This window comes from Arachis hypogaea, chromosome 4 (assembly GCF_003086295.3).
Source record: "Arachis hypogaea cultivar Tifrunner chromosome 4, arahy.Tifrunner.gnm2.J5K5, whole genome shotgun sequence".
Lineage (NCBI taxonomy): Eukaryota > Viridiplantae > Streptophyta > Magnoliopsida > Fabales > Fabaceae > Arachis > Arachis hypogaea.
The window spans coordinates 120,613,299-120,638,213 of record NC_092039.1 but is presented as its reverse complement, the minus strand read 5'-3'; the positions used below and the strand labels follow the sequence as shown (position 1 = coordinate 120,638,213).

The following is a 24,915-nucleotide window of genomic DNA, read 5'->3' as shown; positions in this document are numbered from 1 at the left end:
CAGCTATGTTTTTGCGTAGTGAAAGTCTCAAGCATCCTATGCAAAACACGCTGTCATTCACTTATATTTTGAGTCTAGATAAATAACAATAAGTACATCATAACTTTGCATCCCTGGTTTGTGAAGATTGAATTCTCCAATTGCAATTTATGGAGAAATAGGAAAATACCATGGTAAGGGAATACGAATGGATAGTACTATGAAGAGAGTACCAAATAAATGAATAATCAAACACGTCCATCCATAAACCATTATCTTATCAAGTATCACACATGACTAACTTTAGCAAGACAGAACAAATTCTTAGGTTTACATTGTCCAATTTCACTTATTTAAATTTTAAACACAAACAGAAAGCTGTATGAGTCATCATATATTATGTGTTATGTCATTTGGACTGATCACTCTTCCCTCACTGTCACTCCTCTCTTGTTATTGTATAGCCATTTACAAAGGAGCACCACCAAACTATTCAAACAGGTTACAAAGGAGATGGCAACACCCCCTAAGGCAACAAACCATATGGCCGGCATCTTGAATGTCTTGCAATTTACCGCAATCCCAGAAGTCTTGCGTGCTAGATCAGCCAAATAATATAGCAGCGAATGCATCATTATGGGCATAAGAAAACATCGTGCTCCAGGATGCTCACGCCAGAACAGGATCACCCCTAGAATAAAACACCCAATGAAGGTGGCCATATCTACCATCTCCGGAAATAATTTGAAAAGTGCTTGTACATAATTCTGATCGGTGTCTGAAAAGTTTCCAGCTTGGAAACCCAATGTGGCAGTTCTCTTGGCGGGTCCCAAGTGAAGACCTTGGGTCAGAGCAGCCCAAGAAAAGATAGCAAAACGGAGACTAGGAACCATTTCTTTCATCTCTGACCATAGAGAATGTAGAAATCCTTTCTCAGATGAGATGTTTGTTGTAAGAGGATCAACATTTTCAGCGTCTGTGCTTGTCTAAACAAAGAAGAAAAAAAATAAACGGAAACATTTCTGAATTTTAAGACTAAGTGATATTTCTGAACCATATATTATTATTCCATAACAGTTCCAAAGTAATCACAAGCTGTAACTGCTACTGAAAACCTTGATCATGGTGATGATAGGCAAGAAGATAAAAACTCAGAAGAAGAATAAAGCAAGGAATGGTGTTTTACCGTTTTACTTGACTTCTTGTGAGCTTGCACCACTTCTTCCATGTCTCTTTGGACTCCATTATCCATCTTCATTACTACAACTCCGTTGCTAACAAAGGATCTCTTCCCAAACTTGGTGACAGATTGATAGACGCGCTTTGATGCTTCTCCTTAGGGGCAAAGAATGATAGTAAATTTCTCACTTCTTTCTTACTTTATGTGAAGTTGTGAAGCAGGGACGTATCCCCCATTGAATTTTAAGAAAACAAATAATAAATATATATGTGTATTTGTAATGCCCTTATTATAATAATATATTTGTCTCCACATTTAAAAATCTTTTATTTATGTGTGAAAAAAAATTATATTATTAAATATTAATACAATAATAAAAATTATTGTATTATATAAATTAAAAAAAAGTATAAAAAATAATTTTTATTTAGTTAATATTAATCTATTTTAGTGTTTAGGTTTATAATTTAAAATTTAGAATTAAAAATTAATAATTTTAGGTGTAGATTTTAAGATAAATAGAATAATTTTTAAAAATTAGTTAATTTCGTAAAAAATAATTTATAACATAAATATTATAGAGTGTTAATTTAATAATTAAATAATAAAAAATATTTGAATAATAATTTAATAAAAAAAAGAGACATTGTCTATAACTATCTATAAAAGAATTGTGATTTGTTTGATTTTTTAATTTTTATATTTTACACAATTTTTTATTATCCCCTCCTAAATGTGTTTGTCCGTTTATCTTCGCATTAAAAACGTTTAAACTAAACTCTGATTTATAATTTTAGTCATTTCTACTTTATTAGAGAAGAAAACATAATCCCGTGACCAAAAAAAAAAAAAGAGATGATGACTCAATAGGAAGGGTGCCAGTATTTAGATAAATTGTTTGTTGGCTCCAATGTAATTATCCTTTATTTGTTAAAAATAAAAAGACATGATGATTCAATAGATTCTGCCATACTTAACTAAAATTCAACACAAAATCACGATGCCATTGTTTTAGTGTTGGAAATAGAGAATTATGATGGAAACGGGACATTAATGATGAATTTTTTCATGAGATGTTTGTTAAATTGTATATCAATCACACAAGAACAACTCCCCAAATTCAATACTATAATTAGAAAAAGAGAAAAGGATGGAGTAAGTATGATGTTCAGCCTTGTTTAGTAAACTGATGTGATGCATTTGATTCTCCATTGCTAAACATACACTTGCAGCTAAAGGTAACGCGTTTATTAATGTTGGTATTATTTTGTTGGTATTATATTATTTTCTGTGTTACCAAAAAAAGAAGAAACTCATACTCTATTTTCTTAACATACAGGTAGTGGTTCTCTAAATCCATTGCTAAAACTACTACTACCTTTTCTTTCCCTTTTACCCACATCAGCATTGCCTTTTTACATCATTGTCACCAATTCATTGTAGTCTATTCTTTCATTCTGATAGAGATAAAAAACAAAAATAATAATAATAAACATGACAAAGATATCAATAGGTGAATGAAATTTGATTACAAATTTTTTAATGATAAGGACTTGATTGACAGCTTTTATATTATCCTAATTGAAAGTTGAGTGAAAGTATAGAAATTTCAAGTATAATTTAACCATATTAATCAATCTATTATTATACTTTTTTTTAAATTATGATTCATGAAAATATAGATTCGGTTGAGGTAAGAAATAAGATGATTCAGAATTAGTATTTACAGTTTGCATTAGGTCATAAATTTCGGACTCATTGAGATTATGACCATATCTTGTAGGTTCACCTATCATTACTCACAAACAACACGACAGTAAAGTCATGTGACAAATACAAGTTGGAAGCCCAAGTACCATATGTTTATAGTGAAAGTCTCAAGCATCCTATGCAAAACACACAGTGATTCACTTATATTTTGACTCTAGATAATAAATAACAATAACTCCATCATAACTTTGCATCCCTGGTTTGTGAAGATTGAATTCTCCAATTGCAATTTATGGAGAAATAGGAAAATACCATGGTAAGGGACATTAACCCCTACCTTTAAAGAGTGAATATCAGTACTACAGTCCGTAGGTAACAGAATTCCACAGCTGCTTGTGCTCTTCCATCCATTGAATACGAATGGATAGTACTATGAAGAGAGTACCAAATAAATGAATAGTGAACAAAAATGAACATTGAATAATCAAACACGTCCATCCATAAACCATTATCTTATCAAGTATCACACATGAGTAACTTATAGCAAGACAGAATAAGTTGTTATGTTTACACACAATACAAAGCTGTATGAGTAATCATATATTGTCCAGAGTATGTGTTATGTCATTTGGACTGATCACTACTTCCCTCACTTCCAGTCCTCTCTTGTGTGTGTATAGCCATGCACCATACACCACCACCAAAATCATCAAACCCGCTACCAAGGAGATGCCAACACCCCCTACGACAGCAAACCATACGGCCGGCATCTTCAATGTCTTGCAATTTACGCCAATCCCAGAAGCCTTGCGTGCTAGATCAGCCAAATAATATAGTGGCGCATACATCATGAGCAGCATAAGAGCACATTGAGCTGCAGGATGCACACGCCAGAGCAGGATCACCTCTAGAAAAAAACACCAAATGAAGGCCGTGATACGTACCATCTCCGGAAATAATGTAAAGAATGCTTTTCCAAAATTCAGATCGGTGCCTGAAAGGTTTCCGGCTTGGAAATCCAATGTGGCAGAGCTCGTCATGTTTGCCAACTGATGAACTTGGAACACAGCACCCCCAAACAAGAAAGCACCGCGGAGTTTAGGATCCATTCCTTTCACCCCTGACCATATAGTATGTATAAATTTTCCTTCGGATGATATGGTTTTGGTAAGAGGATCAACATTTTCAGCGTCTGTAGTTGTCTAAACAAAGAAGGGGAAAAAAATTACAAGGAGGTCCGAATTAATACATATACTATTAAACATTGACGTGACCTACATTTCAGAAATGTAAAACAAGCGTTGAGGATTTGCATTGCTAGAAATGAGGTCTCTATCTCATCCAATAACGATAAGAATGTCATCAGACTAGAACAGGATGCAAAGCATGGTTTCTAAATACATTAATCTTCCTGTATCCGTAATAACAAGGAACTAGTTTAGAACCAGCATTACGCTAGAGTAAGATGGATGTAGGGCTGGCAGAACCAACCCGTTTAGGTAGGGTTGTGTACCCGTTCCACTACAGATAGGATAGGGTGCGGTGAGAGTTTGCCTGCGGGTAGGGTAGGGTACAAGTTCAGAGTATATCCTACCCTACCCTACTCTATCCGCACTCTTTATATATATATATATATAAGTTATGTATGCAATGAAAAAAGTGAGTGTTAAACCCACAATCTTCCTCTTATAAAAATTTGAAATAATCACTAAGTTAGTTGATAATCATATTATTTGTAATTTTATGTTAAATTTTTTTAAATTTTATTATTTTTAATTTTAATTTGAACTTAGTTTTTTATTTTCTATTTTATTAATATGTATGAAATTTGGAATGGTTGAATTTTATATTTACTTAAAAATTTTTTATTTTTCTGCGGGTAAGGTCAGGTAGGTAGGGTAGGGTTTAGAACTTTAGGGTGCGAGTAGGGTTAAGGTTGAGAGATTCTCAACCCGCAGATAGAGTAGAGTAGAGTTTTAAAAAAGTTTTCAATCCGTAGGTAGAGTTAGAGTAGTGTCTAAACCCTTCCCTACCTTACCCATTGCCAGTTTTAGATGGATATAAACTTTATAAAATATATAAATTAATTTAAAATAAAAATATTTATACATAAATTAGACGATAAGTAAAATTATAAAAATATTCGATTGAAATTCATTCATTTGATTTTATATAATTGTTTTTATTTTTATCTTGTTTTATTTATTTATTTGTCCTTTTAGGTTATATAATTATAAATATTATAAAAATATTTTAAAATATTTGACCTGTGTGAACAAGAGAGACAATGAGTGAAAGAGAGAAAGAGAGAACGAGGATTTAAGGGCGAAACACAAAAAGGATGACGGCCAAACCGTTAGAAAAAATAAGGGGGAGAATGTGGGTGAGTGTGGATTCGGTGATAAGGATGGTTATTCTCGGGATGATTTTCAGAAGGTTCCTAAGGTCTCTTTTCAAGATAAAGTCATTGGTGCAGTAAAGTCGAAGGCCTTTGCACTTGTCGAATGTTTATCAGGAAATGGTATCGCAACAATGGTTAATAGGCAGGGTGATTTTCAGCCACCGTGTGTAAGCTTTACTAAAGAAGCGAAGACATGTTTGGCCGAACCTTATAGAGAAGCATTAGTGATCAAGGTCCTGGATCAGAAATATAGTTCCACAGCTCTTTCTCATAAGTTGAGGGTAGTATGACGCATCAAAAGAGGTTTCAATTTGCTAGATGTGGGTTTCGGATATTTTTTGGTGAAATTCTATGCCGCTAAGGATCATGAGAAGGTCATGTTTGGTGGTCCTTGGTTGATTGAGGGCCATCGCATTGCGATAAAATCATAGGATGTTGATTTCCATCCTAGTGAACAATATTTCGGTTTGACACTAGTCTGGATCTGGGTCTCCAATCTCCTAATCTGGTGTTATCAAGAGTAGGCAATGGTACATATTGCAGCTGTGATAGGAGTCTCGGTAAAAGTTGATTTGGCCACCAAACTAGAAGAGAGGGGAAGACCCGTGCATGTGTTCAAGTAAATCTAGAATTGCTAATAATAAAAAATATATTATTGTTGAGGGTGTCACATACAACGTGAAATATGAAAGTTTAACTATGCTTTGTGAAGCTTGTGCAAGATATGGCCTTGATAAGTCTCAATGCTTAAAAAGGGTTTCCATGGATGAGAAAAGAAATGAGTCTGGACAGGTGAGGAGTAGCGCAGCGCTTCGTTGGAACCAAAAGTTCAAATTCAAAAAATAATTGAAACACATGTGGCCAATATTTTAGGCGAAAATGGTTGCAAGAATTTGCATGCTAAACCTAAGTGTGAGTCTTTACATGGGACTGGGGGTGGTTCACTGCTTGGGATTTGCGCTAATTTCATTAAGGAAAGTAGAGATGGATATGTGAGCTGGGAGCAGGTCCAGAAGAAAGGAAAAACAAATTTGGGCCACAAACCTACATTGAAGGCCCAAGGAACAAAACACTCCTACACAGGTTCAGGTGGTCAAACAATGCCCAATCTTTAGTCTTCACGCGGATCCAGTGGGCATGGAGATTGGGTCGAGCGTGATGCACTGCAGCGTATGCCATTTTCCCCTTCAGACGCCGATGACACGAGGACCATCCATAAGGAAACATCTGCATTCAGCATCTTTGCAAACCTCGCCGATTGGGTGTGCAGTGGGGGAAGCACCGGTGCTTGAGGATCAACCCGAGATCCCACTAGGTATGGGAGTGGCGCCACCGCTGCTGGTTTCTGTTGATGTGGCTCAGAAGGAAGATGTTGCAACAACATTCCACAAGGAAGGAGCACATGGCGGTCTTGAAGGAGCTGCGACGCTACTTGCTATTGCGAGCATGTCTCAGGAGAACCGTGCTTCATTAATGAATCAAAAGGAAGTTAAATCTTCTAGTGAGGTTGGTGGTGCAAGTTAATTCTCATCAATTTTAATACTTTCTTGTCCTTTTTATGAATAGTTTAAATATTTTAGTTTGGAATATTATGGGTGCTTCCAATAAGTTAGCCCGGGTGAATTGTAAAGAACTTGTTAGAAAATTTAGACTTGTTTTTTTTATTGTAGTTGAGACTCGTGTTTCCTTCCAACATTTGAAATTGTTCTAGGAAAGACTTGGATACTATCCTATTGGTATAGAAGAGGCAGTAAGACATATGGGTGGCATATGGTTTCTTTCTTCTCTGCAAGGAACTTGTTGCAAATTGGTTGATACTTGCGATCAGTGTGTCACGATCAAAGTTCAGTTTGAAAGTGTGGTTTGGAGGTGTAGTGCTATTTATGGTGGCCCTCAATATAATACCAGAAGTCTGCTTTGGGATTACTTGGTAGCTCATTCGTCAACTTTTCAATGGCCTTGGATTGCCCTCGGTGATTTTAATGAAGTCTTATTCTCTCATGAAGTTAAGGGCTGCCATTTCTCAAGTCGACATGCGGATTAGTTTGCTAGTTCTCTAGGGGATAGTGTTGTGTTTGACTTGAAGACTATAGGGAGGCGTTTTTCTTGGTACAGGAGGGTGAAAAATAGTATTGAAGTGACGAAAAAACTTGACCAAATTTGTATTAATACTGGATTGTTATCTCTTTTTCCTAAGGCCTATGTAGAAATTTTGAATAGATTGCAGTCTGATCACTGTCCTATCTTGGTGCGCTGTAAAGGGCGCCCACAGCTAAAAAGGAATAGATCATTTCGTTTTATGGCGGCGTTGGCAACTCATCTTGGTTATAAAGATATTGTGAAACGGTCTTGGTGGTATAGCTTTAGAAGAGTGCAAAGCAAGATCTTGGAGGTGCAGAGAAATAATTCTCTTGAATTTAATTCTAAAGTATTCGGTAATATTTTTGTTAGGATATATGAACTGGAGCGACAAATTAATTATCTTCAGGAGGGTTTGGAAGAGAGGAAAGACTTTTACATGCGTCAAAAAGAGCAACAGTTGATTGAGGATTATAATAACAGTCTTGTACAAGAGGAACTCATTTGGTTTCAAAAATCCAGAGAATAGTGGGTGAAGTTTGGGCGTAGAAATACTAGCTTCTTCCATGCTCATACTCTTGTGCAAATGAAGATAAATAAGATTCATGGTCTTTTTCTCAAGGACGGCATGTGGGAGATAGATCCAGAGATTCTTAGTTGGAAAGCTAAATCTTTCTTCAATAGCTTATTCTGTCAGTTAGAGAATGTTGATTTAGGGTGTCTGGATGAAGTTCCACTTCCTTCTTTGAATGAGGAAGTTTGCTGTAATCTTACTGTACTTGTGATTATGGAGGAAGTTAAGACAGCTATTTTTAGCATGAATTCTTTTAAGGTTTCGGGTCTAGATGGATTTGAAGCTTATTGAATACTGGGAGATTATTGGGTCTGATGTTTGGAATATGGTTAGGGAAGCTTTTTCTGGGGGTATTATTGATTCAAGGATGATGGAGACTCTTCTGGTTCTAATTCCCAAGGTGAAGTCGCCAGTATCGATGAAGGATTTTAGACCTATTAGTCTCTGTAATGTGATCAACAAGGTTATCACTAAAGTCCTGGTCAACAGACTCCGGCCTCATCTCTCAGATATTGTTGGCTCTCTCCAAGGGGGGTTTATCCCAGGAAGGGGATCCCTAAACAATATCATTATAGCATAAGAAGTTCTTCATTTCATGAAAAAGACTAAGTCGAAAAAAGGAACCCTGGCATTTAAGATTGACTTAGATAAAGCTTATGACAGAGTCAATTGGAGGTTTTTGAATCAGACACTCGTGAAATTCGGTCTTCCTATCCTTACAGTTAAATTATTCATGAGTTGTGTCACTTCATCTTCATTGTCTATTCTCTGGAATGGTGATAGATTGGATAGTTTTACTTCTCGTCGGGGTCTTCGGCAAGGTGATCCTATGTCACCATATCTTTTCGTGTTGTGTATAAAGAGATTGTTCTGCTTGATCAGCCATCAAGTTGATACGGGCTGGTGGAAGCTGGTTGCTATTTCTAGAGGGGGTTCGAGAATATTACATCTCATGTGTTGCCGATGAATTGCTTCTCTTCTGTAAAGCGAAAAAGTGTCGAGTCTAAAATGTGATGGCAGGATTGGAGAGCTTCTGTAAAGCTTATGGGATGAAGATTAATTTGGAGAAATCTAAAGCGCTATGTTCCCGTAATGTTTCCACAACAAGAAAAGAAATCTTTGATGGGCTGTCATCCATCAGATTTGTCCAAAATTTAGGTAAATATTTCGGGATTACTCTTAGTCATGCTAGGGTGACCCGAGCATCTTTCAATGAGGTTTTGGATAACATCCGGGGAAGGCTAGTCAGTTGGAAAGGGCGTTTACTCAATAGGACGGGTAGGCTCTGTTTGATAATTCGGTTGTGGCTGTTATTCCTAACTACTACATGCAAGTCTCTCTATTTTCCAAAGGAATAACAAACTCTATAGCATACATGACGAGGACTTTTCTCTAGAAAGGCTATGTCAATGGTTGGAGGTTAAATATTGTTAGCTGGAAGGTGTTGATCACCTCAAAGAAGTTTGATGGTATGAAAATTAGAGATCTGTTTTGTGCTAATATTTCTCTTCTTGGAAAGCTAGTTTGGAAACTATTTCATCACCCCCACAAGCTTTGGGTTCAATTGTTAGCAGATAAATACCGTTGTTCTTTGGGTGACGAGTTCAACCACTTTGCGTCTAAAGGATCTTATGTTTGGAGGAGTCTGTTTAATAGTTGGGATATTCTAAAGGATGGTTTTGAATGGTGCATTGGGGATTTGGATCAGGATTTTTGGTATTCTAAACGGAGAAAAGAGGGACAGCTTTCTACTGAGATGGACTATGTTCACATTTCTGATTCAGATATTTGGATTTTAGATCTTTGGTCGGCTAGAAAGTGGCAGCTTGAGAAGGTCTATTCTCCTTTTCACCAGGTTTTGCATAACAACATTCTCTCCTACAACCCGAATGTGCAAGCGAATTCAGTGGTAGGCTGGACTTGGTTTGGGGAGGCGCCTAAGGTTTATGATGCTCGCAATGGCTACCTTTGGCTCTACAAGAAGTTGTTTGGATGGGAGAAGAAAGGGAATTGGCTTTGGTTTTGGCGTCATGTAAAATCCGGTCAAATCGTAATTAATTAAATAATAAATTAAATAGGAGTGAATATGGTTAAAAATTCTAGCAATCAGAATTTGATAATTTAAATATGATATTTGGACTCAGTGAATTTTTCTGAGTCGAAAAACATAGTTTTCTGAATAAAAATGCGCACTGGAAATTTGACCTGCAGTACCGGCTGTGATCTGTTCGGTACTGTGGCTGAGAAAATTAATTAGAAGTTTTAAGAAATAAGAATTTATAATTCGAAAAGATAAAAATATTTAGAATACGGTTTAAAGCTCTAATCTTAAAGGTTTTGGCCCAAAATTGGGCTAACGGGCAAAAATAAGTGAACCGGACCCAAGACCCAGCATTTATAAACATTAGTTATGAGTATTTTAGCTCACTAACCCTAAAAAAAAGGGTTTGGGGCGCAGCTATGGAGAAGTGAGGAAGAAGAGAGAAAATCTTAACTCCACCAAACTTCAAATCACCATAACTTTTGATCCGGAACTCCGATTAACGAGCTGTTTATGGCCACGCATCGCTCTTCTCATCCTCTACAATTCTATCTAAGTTTTGTGGTGAGTATTTCACTTTTCTTTGTCCAGTTTTCGTTTTCCCCCTTAAATTTGAGTTTGGTTATGGGTGTTGAGTAATTTTATAATTTTGGTTGTTTAGGAGTGCTCTAGTACGAGCCATGGGTGATATTCATCACAAACTTCAGTGGGTTAAGGTGAGAAACCCTCCAATCTTTGTGATTTATCATTTTCATGAACACTAGGTTGATGTATATATGTGAAATCGGTTATGTTAGTGTATTTGGTGATTTTGGTGCACAATGGAAAGATTCAACTTGCTTGTAGAACTTTGGTGTGGAGGTTTAAGCTTGTGGGCCTTGGAGAAGAGACTTCAAGTTCGAGTGTGAACCGCCGTCATTAAGGTACAGTTTAAGTTTCATTTAAGTACCGTGTGGTGTGATGAGAATTCCTAGGCTAGATGCCCCTATGATTAAGTTTGGATTATGTAAAAGGTTGATACTAATATGCATAGTTGATATGTAATGCAAATTAATGATTGGGTTGAAAATTGTGTGAATTTGTATGTTTGGTGTGTTGAGAATTTGATGAATTGGATAATGAATATTGGTTTGTGGAATATGTATTTAAATTGTGAATTTGGGCCGGAGGCCGTAAATCTTAGGCCGAAGACCGGAAAAAGGTAAGGAAGTTAAGTTGATGTGTTTATTGCGTGATGATATAAGAGATTGGATGAATTTTAGATATTGAATGTGTGAATAATTGGTTTGATTATTGAATAATAAGGTTTGAAGAATTGAGGTGTGGAATTTGATAGTTTTGAGTGAAATTGAGTAGATGAGATAGGTTTGGTTTTTGGTTGAGTGTAATTATGTGAATGTGGTTGGGTTGTGGTCATTTGGATGAGTGAAAATGGATTTAGCTTGTGAACATTGGAAAAATTGGTGATTCCTATTTTTTGGTAAAAACTGATTTTTGACCAACTTAGGCAGTCCATAACTCGGCCCTCGTAGTTATGAATTCTTCCAAATTAGAGTTTTATGAAAGTTTGTTCAATGATCTTTCCAACGGTTCAAAAATGGTTGAAAAATGAATTTTGTAGAAGAAGTTATGTGTGGCAGAAGTTTGAGGTTTGAAAATGAAATTCTGCAGCTTTTTCAGATTTAGTAAAATTTTTAAGAAAACGTACGCCCACGCGTCGCTGTATTGATGAGAAGTTCCCAGTAGAAAATCCAAAGAGTTGCGCTGGTATCGTGCTGGGTTTGTACAAGGAGCACAAAACGAACCCACGCGTACGTGTAACTGACGCGCACGCGTCGCACTACCTTTCTGCTTCCCAGGCGTGTGCATGGACGACGCTCACGCGTCACTTTCTTTTCAGCTCTCCATGCGTGCGCATAAGCGACGCACACGTGTGACCCTGTTTTCAACAAAAGTTGATTTTGAGTTTTTAAAGCCGAATTTCAGACTTTTAAGCCTCCATTCTCACCCTTTAATTCTTAAAGCCTTATAGTAGGCATAGAAACGAGAAGGTACTAGGAAGGGTGGTAGCTTGAGGGTGAAGTAGAGAGAGAGTAATGATGAATTATGATTAATGATGACTGTATGAGTTGCTGAGGATGATGATGGAAGTGCGGTGTATGCCGTGAGCCAAAAGGCTGTATTTAATAATGATTATTGGCTGGTTATGGGTTATGTATGAGCCGGATGGCTATGATAAATATTGATTTATGGCTGGAAATGAAAATATGGCTTTGAATGATTGTTTTATCTTGAGCTCTCTTTCTCGAAAGTGCGACCCCAGAGAGATGAAGGAAGGTGAGGATCCCCTTCCTTGTTCCTCCTGGTATTGTAAAATCGCCCCCAGCGAGATGGTAGGAGGTTAGGATCCCCTTATTGGTTCCTTCTGGGCATATGAGAACGTACCTCCTGGGTAGATGCAAGGGTTGTGCTTGCGTCCCACTTGCTCCAGGTTGGTTAGTATAGAGACTCTCCGGGTGGAAGCAAGGGTTGTGGTTTTGCCCCACTTGCTCCGAGATGTGGTGAGATATACTGCTTGGGTAGATGCAGTGGCATTGGTCCACTTGCTTTGGGATGTGGTGTGATATACTTGCTTGGGTAGATGTAGTGGTATTGATTCCACTTGCTCCGGGTTTGGTTTGCAACTCCTGGGGTAGATGCAGTGGTTAGCCCCCACTTGCTTCCAGCCGAGATTGATTTGAGATTTGTGAAACTATCTGAGTTTCGGACTTCCTTGGGTAGATGCAGTGGGTCGGCTCCACTTGCTCCAGGTTGAGATCCGAGATTCTGTTGACCCTATGTTGTAAGTGTGGCCAGATACTGTAAAAGTTTTGGATGAGCTCGCCCCCGTGGATAAACACCAATGTGGTGCTGTGCGATTATGATTATGATTGTGAATAACTCGAGTTGGGGATGCACGACAAAGGGACAGTCTAACGGTTAGCTACCAGGACTTGTCGGGTTGGCTTTATAATCGACAGATGAGACTCATCGCCATAGGGCAGGCATACATCATTTGCATATGCTTGAATTGTTTGGGTTTGCCTATTTGTTTTGGATTGCCATATAATATATGCTATGTTACTTGATTATGTGCTACTTATTCTACTTGCTTGTACCTTATTGAGTATTACATGCCTGTATTGCTTGTGTTTGTACAACTGAGAGGTCCCTCATGCTGGTGTCAGTTGACGCTGAGGGCTGTTCTTGATGAGATGAGTTGATGATGTAATTGAATAATGATGATGATTATTGAGATACTTTGAGCTCCCTGGATAGACGCAGTGAAGTGATTTCACTTGCTCCAGGCAAGGATATGAGGTATTGATATAGAATTGCTGAGACAGAATAGCTGGTGATGGTTTTGTTTGTGATTTTGATTCTGATTTGTTGGAGAGTGAGAAAGTTAGGAAGCACGAAAAATATGAATTAGATTTAACATTTTCTTATGACAGTTGCCTGTTTATGGATTAACGAGAACATAGGGTGAATAATTATTGAAAGGAAGTTTAGGATGCTTAGTGAGTTTTTATTACAATGCATTGTATTTATTTGGCACTTTTACCGAACTGGGAACACATGGGTCGGGGGTTCTCATTCCGTATATATCTCTGGTTTTTCAGATACAGGTCCAGGTGCTCAGAAGTGAGTTATGGTTCATCTGAGAGATGGCGAAAATCTTTATATTCTCCACTTTATATTTTGCTTAGAATCTCTCCACCTTTATTTTGAAAAGCTTATATTATGTATTGAACTCGTTTGAACTTGCCTATAGAGGCTCTTATGTTTCTTTTGGGAGAGATTAGAAAATACTGTTGTCAACTACTTTCATACTATACCCTAGCCAGCCTCAACTTTGCGGGTTGCGACTAGTGGCTATTTACTTATGTTATATATCTATATATTGTCCTTCTCTTATTCTCCTTTATGACTTTATCCTTATAACGCTTTCGACCTCATGCTTTATCTTCTAGCTGTCGATGCGTGAGTGATACGACTTCACGATTTTATTTTTACTCTTTTCAGGTTTCTCGATTAATACTCCTTTCAATTTTACTTATAATTATGTATATAAAAAATTTCTCTTCAGAGTCGTACCACCTTATTATCATTGACTTATGACTCGAGTATAAGGATTTGAATATTAGGGTGTTACACGTCAGCTTGTTTCGAAAAAGATCAAATTCTTGGCCTGGTTTTGTCTTTGAGAGGCTCTGCCCACTGCTGTTTTCCATTTCAGAAGAGGCTTGACTCCTTCAGATAGTTGCCCCAGTTGCTTGATTTGCCAAGAAACAATTCTCATTGTATTCGGGGTTACCCAAAAGCCAAACTTGTTTGGTAGTCTCTGGAGATTTCTTGTCACCCTCTAGATTTGAAGAATTGATTCTTGTGCCATAGCAAAGAGCATACTTTTAGATTTTTTTCTGGTCTTTGGTGAATTTAGAGAGTTAGGAATAATGAGATTTTTAATCATCAAGAGCCTTGGACACCCTTTAAAGTGGCTCGTATGGCGTTAGCCTTGGAAAAAGAGTTTCGAAATGTTTTTGAATTGCAACGAGTTTCTATTCCTTCTATGATTAGTTGCTCTTGGGTTCCCCATTTGTTGGGTACTTTTAAGATCAATTGTGATGCTAGTTATCCTGGTTCTGATGATCGGATTGGTTTTGCCTGTGTTAGCAGGGACTGAAATGGAAACTGGCAAGGTGGCTGCTTGGGGACAATTGAGAACTGCAATATTCTTCAAGGAGAGTTGTTTCCTATTTGGAGAGGATTTCTGTTAGTCTAGGACTTGGTGCAAAGAGATGTGATTTGTGAAACAAATAGTTTTGGAGGCTTACAATCTTGTTACCAATTCTCACGACACTGCTAGTTGTGTAGATCCTTTGGTTCTTAAAGTCATCGATATTATGGCTTGGAAGTGGTGTGTTGATTTTCGCTTGATTCTGAGAGATGCAAACACCGTAGCAGGCACCATAGCAAAGACGGCGATAGGATCACACTCTTAGCATGTCGAGCTTTCAGTGCCTTAGAAGGAGTTTAAGTTGAGTATTCAACGATATCGTCCTACGTCTTCTTAGTCCTGTAAGACTTTGTTTTTCTATTTCTTTTCTGTTTGGTTGTTTTTCTTTTCCGTCATAAAAAAAATATAAATATTATAATACAAAGATCAAACTATTAGATAAAATACAAGTATAAATATAATGTTTTAGTAATTAATATTTAATTTTTTTTAATTTTATTTTACATGAATCACAATTCTATACATTTTCAATAATGTCATTACAACTAAACGATAGTAAAAAAAATATAAATTGTTGAAAAGAAAAAGAAAAAGTGATATTTATAAATGACAAAAATAATATATAATAAATATTTAGAAAATACGAGAATTAAAAAAATCATATGACACAATATAACGATAGAATATTATATATGCGGAGATCAAAATACAATAAAAATCTCATGATATAATATAAAGAATTTTATATTCATAAAATAATTTTTATAACTCAATTATGCATATTAAAAATAATAACAATAATAATATTAAGATTAAAAGTATATAGCAACTTAAATTTTACGAGAATGAGAAGAAAAAGGAAGAAGAATCAATCCTAGTTATAATATAATAAAGAAAGAGGAGCTTTTTAAGGACCTGGGTGTAAAAAAGAATTAGAAGAAATTAAAGGATTGATTCATAGATATAAAAAATTTGGAAAAGAACCCAAAATTTAAAAGCACTGCCACTACTAAAAACTTATTCCATTGCTATACTCTATTATTATTTTTATGTTTTTCAGTTATACTGGTATTATTATTATTAATGTTATTTATTATTATTATTATTATTATTATTATTATTATTATTATTATTATTATTATTATTATTATTATTATTATTATTATTATTATTATTATTATAAAAAAGTTAAATACTCTTATCATTCACTATGACACAAAATAAAAACTTTTTTTTTACTTCACTAGTATTAAAAATTAAAAATACCTGTACATTTATCTTTGCAAGACTAAAATAATTTATTAACTACTTCGCACAAATAATTTTAATTGATTACTACTTATTACTATTACTAAAGATTTATTAAATTATAACCAACAATTAAATACTATTTAATTTAAATTGATATACAATTAAATACTATTTAATTTAACTATGATGCTTTAATATTATTTATATTTATCCTTAGAATTGTGCATATCAATTTAAATATAAATAATATTAAAGCATCATAGTTAATCATGAATGTATTTAAATTTTAAATGTTGTCTTTTTAATTTGTCAATTAGTTTCATTTAAAAGAAAATTCATTAAATTTACATACTTGAATAAAAAAATAATTTACTCATTATTTTAGCTGTAATTATTAGTACAATAAAATTTTTAAATTTTGTAAAAATGCTTACAACAATTATAAATACATAATAGAATCTTGATTATCAATAAAACTAAAGTAACGAAGTACAACTAAATTAACGATTACAACTAATTTTTTTATAAAATTCAAAACTTTCTTTACTTGTTCTTTTTAATCTTATTCGTTATTTTAATTGTATCCACAGCAAAATGAACAAAAGTGCAATAATTTTTTTTAACTTTATATAAATAATCACAATAGTTAAAAAGAAATCGTATAGTAAAAAATTTTAAATTTTATAAAAATATTTATGGTGATCGTCCTTACGTTTTTCCATCCCATTTTAACTAAAACAAAATTTTATTCATTTATGACATTAAAATTAGGACAATTTATGTTTTTAAATTGTTTCAACTCCAAATTTACGCAAATGCATTGTTTCAAAAATGGTTACGCAATTACGTTGTTTCACTATATTATATAAACCGCTACTGGCAGTAGCGGTTTATAGATGCACAGAAACCGCTAGAGCCAGCAGCGGATTCTGCTAAAAAAATGCAGCATAGAAACCGCGGCAGTCCATCGCGGTTTATGCTTGAGAGAAGATGGTCATAAACTGCTGCTGCCAGCAGCGGTTTATGTGCGTGGGGATGTATGCGTAAACCGCTAGAGGCTATAGCGGTTTACGTTAAGTATGCATCACTATATAAACCGCTGAGCCAGCCGCGGATTATGCAATTGGAGGTTGGGAGAGGAAATTCTAGAGAGAGGTCAGAGCAAGTTGAGAGGGGGTCCGAGGTATTTGAGCTGCGACTTCCGGCGGGATATCATGGCAGAAGACAAAAGGAGCATGTACCGACTGAACGGTGTTGCTCATGTTGCCGGTTCCATTGGTGACGAGGTTAGTTAATTATTTTGGTCTTTTTTTAGGCTTAGCAATTTTTTAGCTAGAAAAATGATATGAATGCAAGCATATACGGATTTTATAGATTAGTCCCTTTTAGTTTTAAAAATAGTATGAAGGTTAGAATATAAAGATTTTTTTTTTGGAATTTTATTGTTTAAGGTTTGTAATACTTTTATAATTGTGGGTGTTATGTAATAAGTTAAGTTTGTTGTCATTTGTGCTATTGTAGTAAATATTTTACAAATTAATTTCGCTAGTTTATTGACTACTTATTTATAGGTTTTAGGGATTAATTTGTTCACCGGTCAAAAATTTGTTGACATTTTTAAGATATGTGTTATTATTAGATAAGGAATTTCGTTATGGATTGGAGAATTTAATTGTATCCTGCATTTATTGTGCTGTTTTTTTGCAGCCCACTAGGTGTATATACAGTGTGAGACGGCAACAGAATATGCCCCTGCATGATAGGATCATCCCGTATTTAGAGAGGGCTGGATTGTACCATTTGGCCAGGCTAAACAGCCATTGGTTCTGGTTGGATGAGCCATTGGTTAGTGCGTTCGTTGAGAGGTGGCGTCCTGAGACGCACACGTTCCACATGCCTTTTGGAGAGTGCATAGTGACATTGCAGGACGTGGCTTTTCAGCTTGGGTTGCCTGTCGATGGGGAGGCTGTGAGTGGTTGCCTAGGTGAGTTTGAAACATACATTGAGGGTGGTCGACCAGCCTAGGAGTGGTTTCAGGACCTATTTGGTGAGCTGCCACCACCGAATAAGGTCAAGCAGATGACGATCCACTTTACATGGTTCCACGAGAGGTTTAGTGTGCTACTACCAGATGCGAACGAGGAGACAGTTCGCATCTACGCACGTGCCTACATCATGATGCTTTTATCTACTCAGTTATTTGGGGACAAGAGTGCGAACCGGGTACATATACGGTGGTTGCCATTTGTGGCGAACCTTGATGAGATGGAGCGATATAGCTGGGGTTCGGCTGCGTTGGCTTGGTTGTACCGATGTATGTGTCGGGTAGCAAACAGAAATGTGACTAACCTTGCGGGTCCCCTCCAGTTGCTACAGAGTTGGATATTCTGGCGTTTTCCCTCGTTGAGGCCGTCCGGGTTTGATTATTTCTCTTTTCCACTGGCATCCAGGTATGGTTTATGTCTTTTTCATAGGTTAAAAAAGAGTATGTTGTGTTTTTCGAGTTTGTGTCTCATTATATTTACAATTAGGTGGTCTGCTTACTTACCTCCGAACAATGGGAAAGAACAGAGGGAATGTCCCTTCATACTTACCATACAAGTGTGTCCCATCGATGCTGACGAGTGGCTTACAGTGGCGGAATGCCTCAACACATGGAGGGAATGTCCAAAACATGCGATGAAAGTAGACTCTTTCTTCATCAACCTGGTCACCCATTCTACCGGGGAGGTCTTCAGCAGAGCAACGGAACCGTCCATGGTTAACGTGACCCCAAGGATCCAGCGGGGCAGATCCGCATATGACTCCTCCCAATCGCTGTAGATCTGTGCTACTGCCTTCTGCTTTGCCAACCACACCTTCCGATAACTTGGCTTGAAACCATATGTTGCCTCTGTTGCCTCTTGCAACACCTTAATCGATACTGACGCATCAGCTCTAACCAATGAAAAAATTCTTGCACAAATCACATGATAATCAAGCTGCCTGTGGTCGCTCGAAATCGATGTGGCCATACACGTGTGTGGTCCGTTGTACCTCCTAACTTCCCATGTGCTCTTCCTTTTTCGCATGACTATCCGGATCAACCACGTGCATCCGTTACCGAACTCCTTGCATCTCCCTTGGTATTTTAGACTGTCTGACTCCATAACCCTGTACTCAACTCCACGCCGAATGCTGTAATCTTTCACGCTCAGCACAGCTTCCTCCTTACTCTGGAACGATTGGCCAATCTGAAATTCAGTCAAACCTGTCCCATCATGCATACCCTGTCCATCGAATGTTGCCTTAACATTCTGGTGTTGACCGATGGCCTCCAAGTTCAAAGACGACAGGTGCGGATGGTACTCTTGTGTTGCAGAACCGGAACCTCCATGGGCTGCACCTATTGGTATATCATCTTCACTGTCCCCACCAATATCGAGCGGCTCCTCATCGGAATCATCATCACAAAGCGCATTCTCAACTCGATCCGGTCCAACCTCAAACTCAACTTCAGCACGTTCTGGCTCGGGAGGTAGAACTACCGCTGCTACCACAAGCAGTGATGTCGATGCACCGCCCCGTGTGGTCGACTGAGGACCCGGTGTTGATGCCCCAGAGCTATCCACACGATCTTCCAACTTCGCAAACATCTCAGGTATCCTCACCTCCGGAAAACTATGCCTGCAGTGAAACAAGACCTGCAGGTCTTCATCCGACCCAATCACAAAGGTCTCAAACCGCACGCCGGTTGACACAACAGTAATGGAAATCTTGTAAAACAACTTTTTAACCTGCTTCGTACCACAGGTACCGAGCTTCTGTAGTATGTTGAGCTTAATCTCTGCCAATGTACTTGAAGATCGAATAAAAATACTAACTGGTTCTCTATCTGTGAATTTCACACCGTGGCGTTTGCTCTTTTGAATTTTTCCAGAGCAATCGACCAGAGCCACAAAACTATCCTCCCCATCCATTTGTGAATAACACTCTACCTCTCCACATTTGGCACCTCCATGGTTTATATAGGGAACCCAATGACACAGAACACACGTAAACCGCTATGACCACCAGCGGTTTACGCACGCATTTCAACAAACATAAACCGCTGCTGGCAGCAGCGGTTTATGAAGAACCAAATATCAACAGAATCCGCTGCTGGCTCTAGCGGTTTCTGTGCATCTATAAACCGCTACTGCCAGTAGCGGTTTATATAATATAGTGAAACAACGTAATTGCGTAACCATTTTTGAAACAATGCATTTGCATAAATTTGAGGTTGAAACAATTTAAAAACGTAAATTGCCCTTAAAATTAAGCTAAATCTAACACTATATATATATATATATATATATATATATATATATATATATATATATATATATATGTATATAAACAAGTCCACAATTATAAATATACGTTTATTATAAACAAATCCACAATTTTTCGCTAAATTTACATAGTAAAATTACTAATATAAATAGATCATTTTTTAATTTATTCATTATAATTTTACTAACTTAGAAATTGTTTTTAAGGTTACCTGAAACGAATAAATTGGATCTAAATATGAAATCCAAACGTCTTCTAGTGAATACACAATTGTATAATTTAAATTTTAAAATAAGTTAAAAAATATTTATACATAATTGTATAACGATTAATTTAGTATTTAATTTTTTATGCATATATAATATTTTTACTAAAAAATTTTTATGAACACTAATAGTATAAGAATATTAAAAATCTCTAAAATAGAGAGTATACAAAATACTAAAAATTTATAATAATAAAAATTTAAAAGTATTAAAAAAAACAAAAATTCATAATAAATGGATGCTAATGGAGTTGATTTACCAATCTAATACCATGTATAAATCTCGATTTAATAGGTGTAAATCAAATTTACTTGTTTCGATTTAGTAGGTGTATATAATTTAAAACTATTAGCTTCTATTTATACTTGAACAAAATTTGCATACAAATAGAATCTATATTCGATTTAGTGTTTGCTTAAATTGAATTTGATCGATTCCATTTATTTAAAAATGTAAATTAGAATTTTGATGTAACTTTTTATAGATATGGAAGATCCATGTCATTTTAAAAAGCATTTGGTTTATTAACGTATTTTGTTCCTATATTTACTTACGAGGCTTGCTACACATACAAGTTTTTTTGACTTACAAGTTTTACAAGTTGCTACACATTAGAGTCTTTTAATGCGTTATTTAGTTTCCAAAGCGCTACACTCACCGTGAATTATGAACGACTCCTCTTCCTCTTCCTCTTCCTCTTCCTCTTCCTCTTCCTCTTCACTCACCGTAGATTATGAACAACTCATCTTCCTCTTCCTCTTCCTCTTCCTCTTCCTCTTCCTCTTCTTCTTCTTCCTCTTCCTCTTCCTCTTCCTCTTCCTCTTCCTCTTCCTCTTCCTCTTCCTCTTCCTCTCCTCCTCCATGTATTTCTTCGTTATTCTCTTTGCCTTTTCATTAGTTGTTTTATTTGCGTTTATTACTGGTATTCTTACTTCGTTTTTTTTTTTTCGATTTTCATGGTTTCTGAAATCAAGCTTTGAAATCGTTTTGAAGATAATGGAACTTTAGAAATACACCCAAACGATTATAGAAAATACACCCAAACGATTATAGAAAATACACCCAAACGATATTTTTTCGTTATTCTCTTTGCCTTTTCATTAGTTGTTTTACTTGCATTTATTACTGGTATTCTTGCTTCTTTTTTTTTTCGATTTTCATGGTTTCTGAAATCAAACTTTGAAATCGTTTTGAAAATAATAGAACTTCAGAAATACACCCAAACGATTATAGAAATACACCCAAACGATTACAGAAATATACCCAAACGATATTTCTTCGTTATTCTCTTTGCCTTTTCATTAGTTGTTTTACTCGTTTATTACTGGTATTCTTACTTCTTTTTTTTCGATTTTCATGGTTTCTGAAATCAAGCTTTGAAATCGTTTTGAAAATAATGAAACTTCAGAAATACACCCAAACGATTACAGAAATACACCCAAAGGACACTTTATGCATAATTCAGAACTCTTTCTCTTTCTCCTCATCATATTCTGCTGCTTCTTCTTCTTCAAAAATGATTTCAGAGCTTGATATCAAAAAATAATGGAAATCAAGAATAACAAAAAAAGAAAACAAAGAGAAAAGCACGTAAATGAAGAAGGAGAAAGAGAAGGCAAAAAACGAAAGAAAAGAAGAAGAAGAGGAGGAAGAAGAATGTGCAGCAAGAAGAAGAAGACGGTGCAGTGAAATTGTGCAGTAACGGTTGGAGAAGGAGAAAGAGAAAGTAAGAAACGAAAGAAAAGAAGAAGAAGAGGAAGAAGAACGTGCAGTAACGTTCAAGCGCGTTAATATAATAACTTGTAAAGACTTGTATATGAAAAATTTCTCTTTACTTAATTAACAGCATTATATTATAGGAATAATAACTACAGCAATTCAATAATATCACAATATTTTTAATAGTTTATTACTACTTAGTCCTTACAACTAATATTTATCTATTACTCAGTTTGAATATATACAAATTAATTTTGTAAATAAAAGTTTTAAATTTGATATTTACTCTAATAATTTTGTTGAAAAATTTGAATTAATTATATACTTTTTTTGTACTAATAAACAAAGCAAAGTAAACAAAACTAATACTAATTTTTTTTATCAATATAAAAATAAAATATAATTGATTATTTTTCTTTACTTTAATTTGATATTTACTTATATATATATATATGTAATAAATTATTTTTAGTAAATATGCGTTTATTATAAACAAGTTCACAATTTTTTACTAAATTTACAGTGTAAAATTACTAATATAATTGGACCATCTTTCAATTTATTCATTATAATTTTACTAACTTATAAGCTATTTCAAAATTACCTGAAACGAATGGATTGAAGCTGAACATGGAGTCCAGACGTCTTCTAATGAAAAGTTTAATGTCTTTTCTTGTAGAGATGAAGCTGTCTGAGTTTCTCGTAACGAGGTGGAGAATAATATCTGCAAAAATTCCAATACTTAAGTTATCAATATTTTAAGTAGATTTAGTATATTGAGTTTGAAGTATAGTTAAGGATCTTAGAGTATTTATAATTATAGATACAAAGTTAATAACTACTTTTTGTTGGTTACTCTTTTTTGTAGAGATGTTATTGAGATCTTATTTCTAAATGAATAGAAAAGATGGTAACAGTTAGTTACTAATTTGAACAAGTAGAAGTCAAATAACTCTTTGTATCTGACCTCTTTTAGGTTGGATAGGTGTCAATTTAACCAATATTTATTGATTGGATTTTATTATTTTGGATCCGATTAAAAAATGAACTAGGATATGAACAGAAACCATCTATGCATTATTAAAAGCTATTGTAAAAAATTTATCACAATCACAAAAATGGCACATCCTTCCTGGTCCTTAAGAACCTGTTTATACTTCTTCGTGGAAGACAACGTAAAAAGGAAAAAAAAAATGTATGATGTAGCACAATAAAAAGAATTTATGTTTTGGGAATGATTCTTAAATTACTTTGATTTTTCCTCTCTCGGATCCGATCCATATAGAATCCAAACCTAAATGAAAAAAAGAGATATAAGCTGGACAAAAACCCAATTGCTCAAACTAAACATCCAACAGCATGAACAAGCTCGATCAAAGACCAAAAAAAGAACGATTAAAATGGAACCCAAAAAAATTTGGCTTAGTCATAACAAGATTTCTATCAATTACAAGAACCGGATTTATTAGCTTCGGAATCTGCAGCAACAAGACACAAATATAGTTTTAGAAAAAAAATATTTGATCCAGGGAACAGATGAAATCAGTTCTTCTGCATCAAACAACAACTAGCAACATAACACTGCATATATGGAACAACTTTACAGATTTTGTTGCAATTATCTTTTTCTATCGACTACAAATTTCAAGAATTACAACTTTGATTGCGATGGCCATGATAATAAGCAAGAGCAGAGGAACAGATTAGCAGTAGACTAGTGCTTACACTGGCGTCGTTTTGCCCTGAGTTCTGCTGCACAGATTTCATTATCATCAATCCTGACTCCATGATCCTTGTTGGAAAGCCGAAAAACTGTGGAGTGTGCTCTGGAAGATATCAAAAAAGACCGAATCAATGGGGGTTGAGGTAAAAGGTCCCGACCCCAAACGCGGTTACTTCCATGGTTTGTGATCTAATTTCTCTTATTTTTTATCAGCTGATGATGTGATGTTTCTTCGTTTACTCTATTTTTTAATCCGAGTCAGTTACTTCCATGGTTTGTGTTCTAATTCCTCTTATTTTTTATCAGAGAGGATGTGATTTTCCTTCGTTTACTCAATTTTTTAATCCGAGTCAGTTACTTCCATGGTTTGTTCTCTAATTCCTCTTATTTTTTTTATCAGAGATGATGTGATTTTTCTTCGTTTACTCTATTTTTTAATCCAAGTCAAGCAAGATCATACCGGCAAACGCGTTTTTTAACTTTTTCCTTCGATGAAATGAACGAATTCATCGTTTTGCTGACCTGTGGACTCACAACCTTGTTGATCTGGAATTCTCTCTCTCAACTTCATCCCTGATCTCTTCCATGCTTGGTTCAATGGCCCAACAAATTCCCAATCCTACTGCTCAAGGCCCCAATGATGTATTTTTCACAAGTTCCAGTATTACTACGGAGATGGTGAGCGAAAGTTGTGTTTCTGTTACTGTTCTCTTGGTCTTTTTCAGCTTTAGTTTAGTAACTTCTGTACGGTGATTAGATATCCTTTCTCACTAAAATTGCTTGCCACTATTCTAACCATCTTCATCTTGATGTGAATAACCTAATCATATGGGTGCATATGATCTAAACAATCTTCGTAGTAGAAAATATATGAAAGAAATGAAAACAACCTAGGATA

The 24,915-nt window shown here is 35.5% G+C and overlaps 2 protein-coding genes across 7 annotated transcripts; one reads left to right on the top strand and one right to left on the bottom strand.

Annotated features, from left to right (window-relative positions):
* Nucleotides 1-216: 216 nt before the first annotated feature.
* Nucleotides 217-24,197, bottom strand: LOC112797649 (uncharacterized). Its single transcript, XM_025840694.3, has 4 exons — nt 24,020-24,197; nt 22,899-23,018; nt 1,166-1,314; nt 217-965 (listed from the first exon to the last, which is right to left on the bottom strand). Exons 2-4 carry the CDS (start codon nt 22,924-22,926, stop codon nt 402-404), a joined length of 741 nt encoding a protein of 246 aa, XP_025696479.2. The 5' UTR covers nt 22,927-23,018; nt 24,020-24,197; the 3' UTR covers nt 217-401.
* LOC112797646 (uncharacterized) lies at nt 5,908-15,219 on the top strand. 6 transcript variants are annotated; one of them, XM_072236154.1, is made up of 3 exons: nt 5,908-6,776; nt 10,626-10,680; nt 10,811-11,046. In XM_072236154.1, the coding sequence occupies exons 1-2, from the start codon at nt 6,408-6,410 to the stop codon at nt 10,650-10,652; spliced, it is 396 nt and encodes a 131-aa protein (XP_072092255.1). In that variant the 5' UTR covers nt 5,908-6,407; the 3' UTR covers nt 10,653-10,680; nt 10,811-11,046. The 6 variants fall into 6 exon arrangements, with proteins under 6 accessions (XP_072092255.1, XP_072092254.1, XP_025696474.1 ...); XM_072236153.1 differs by having other exon boundaries at nt 10,762-11,046; XM_025840689.3 differs by lacking the exons at nt 10,626-10,680; nt 10,811-11,046 and adding an exon at nt 14,684-15,219.
* Nucleotides 24,198-24,915: the final 718 nt, after the last annotated feature.

Excerpts from the sequence above, each read along its gene's own strand:
- LOC112797646 (XM_025840688.3), top strand. The coding sequence starts at position 6,408 with ATGGAGATTGGGTCGAGCGTGATGCACTGCAGCGTATGCCATTTTCCC. Across the intron at positions 6,777-6,981 it reads AAGTTAAATCTTCTAGTGAG|GAAAGACTTGGATACTATCC; the intron begins GTTGGTGGTGCA and ends AAATTGTTCTAG.
- LOC112797649 (XM_025840694.3), bottom strand. The coding sequence starts at position 22,926 with ATGTTCAGCTTCAATCCATTCGTTTCAG. Across the intron at positions 1,315-22,898 it reads CTTCAATCCATTCGTTTCAG|GAGAAGCATCAAAGCGCGTC; the intron begins GTAATTTTGAAA and ends TTTGCCCCTAAG. Across the intron at positions 966-1,165 it reads ACAAGAAGTCAAGTAAAACG|ACAAGCACAGACGCTGAAAA; the intron begins GTAAAACACCAT and ends TTCTTTGTTTAG.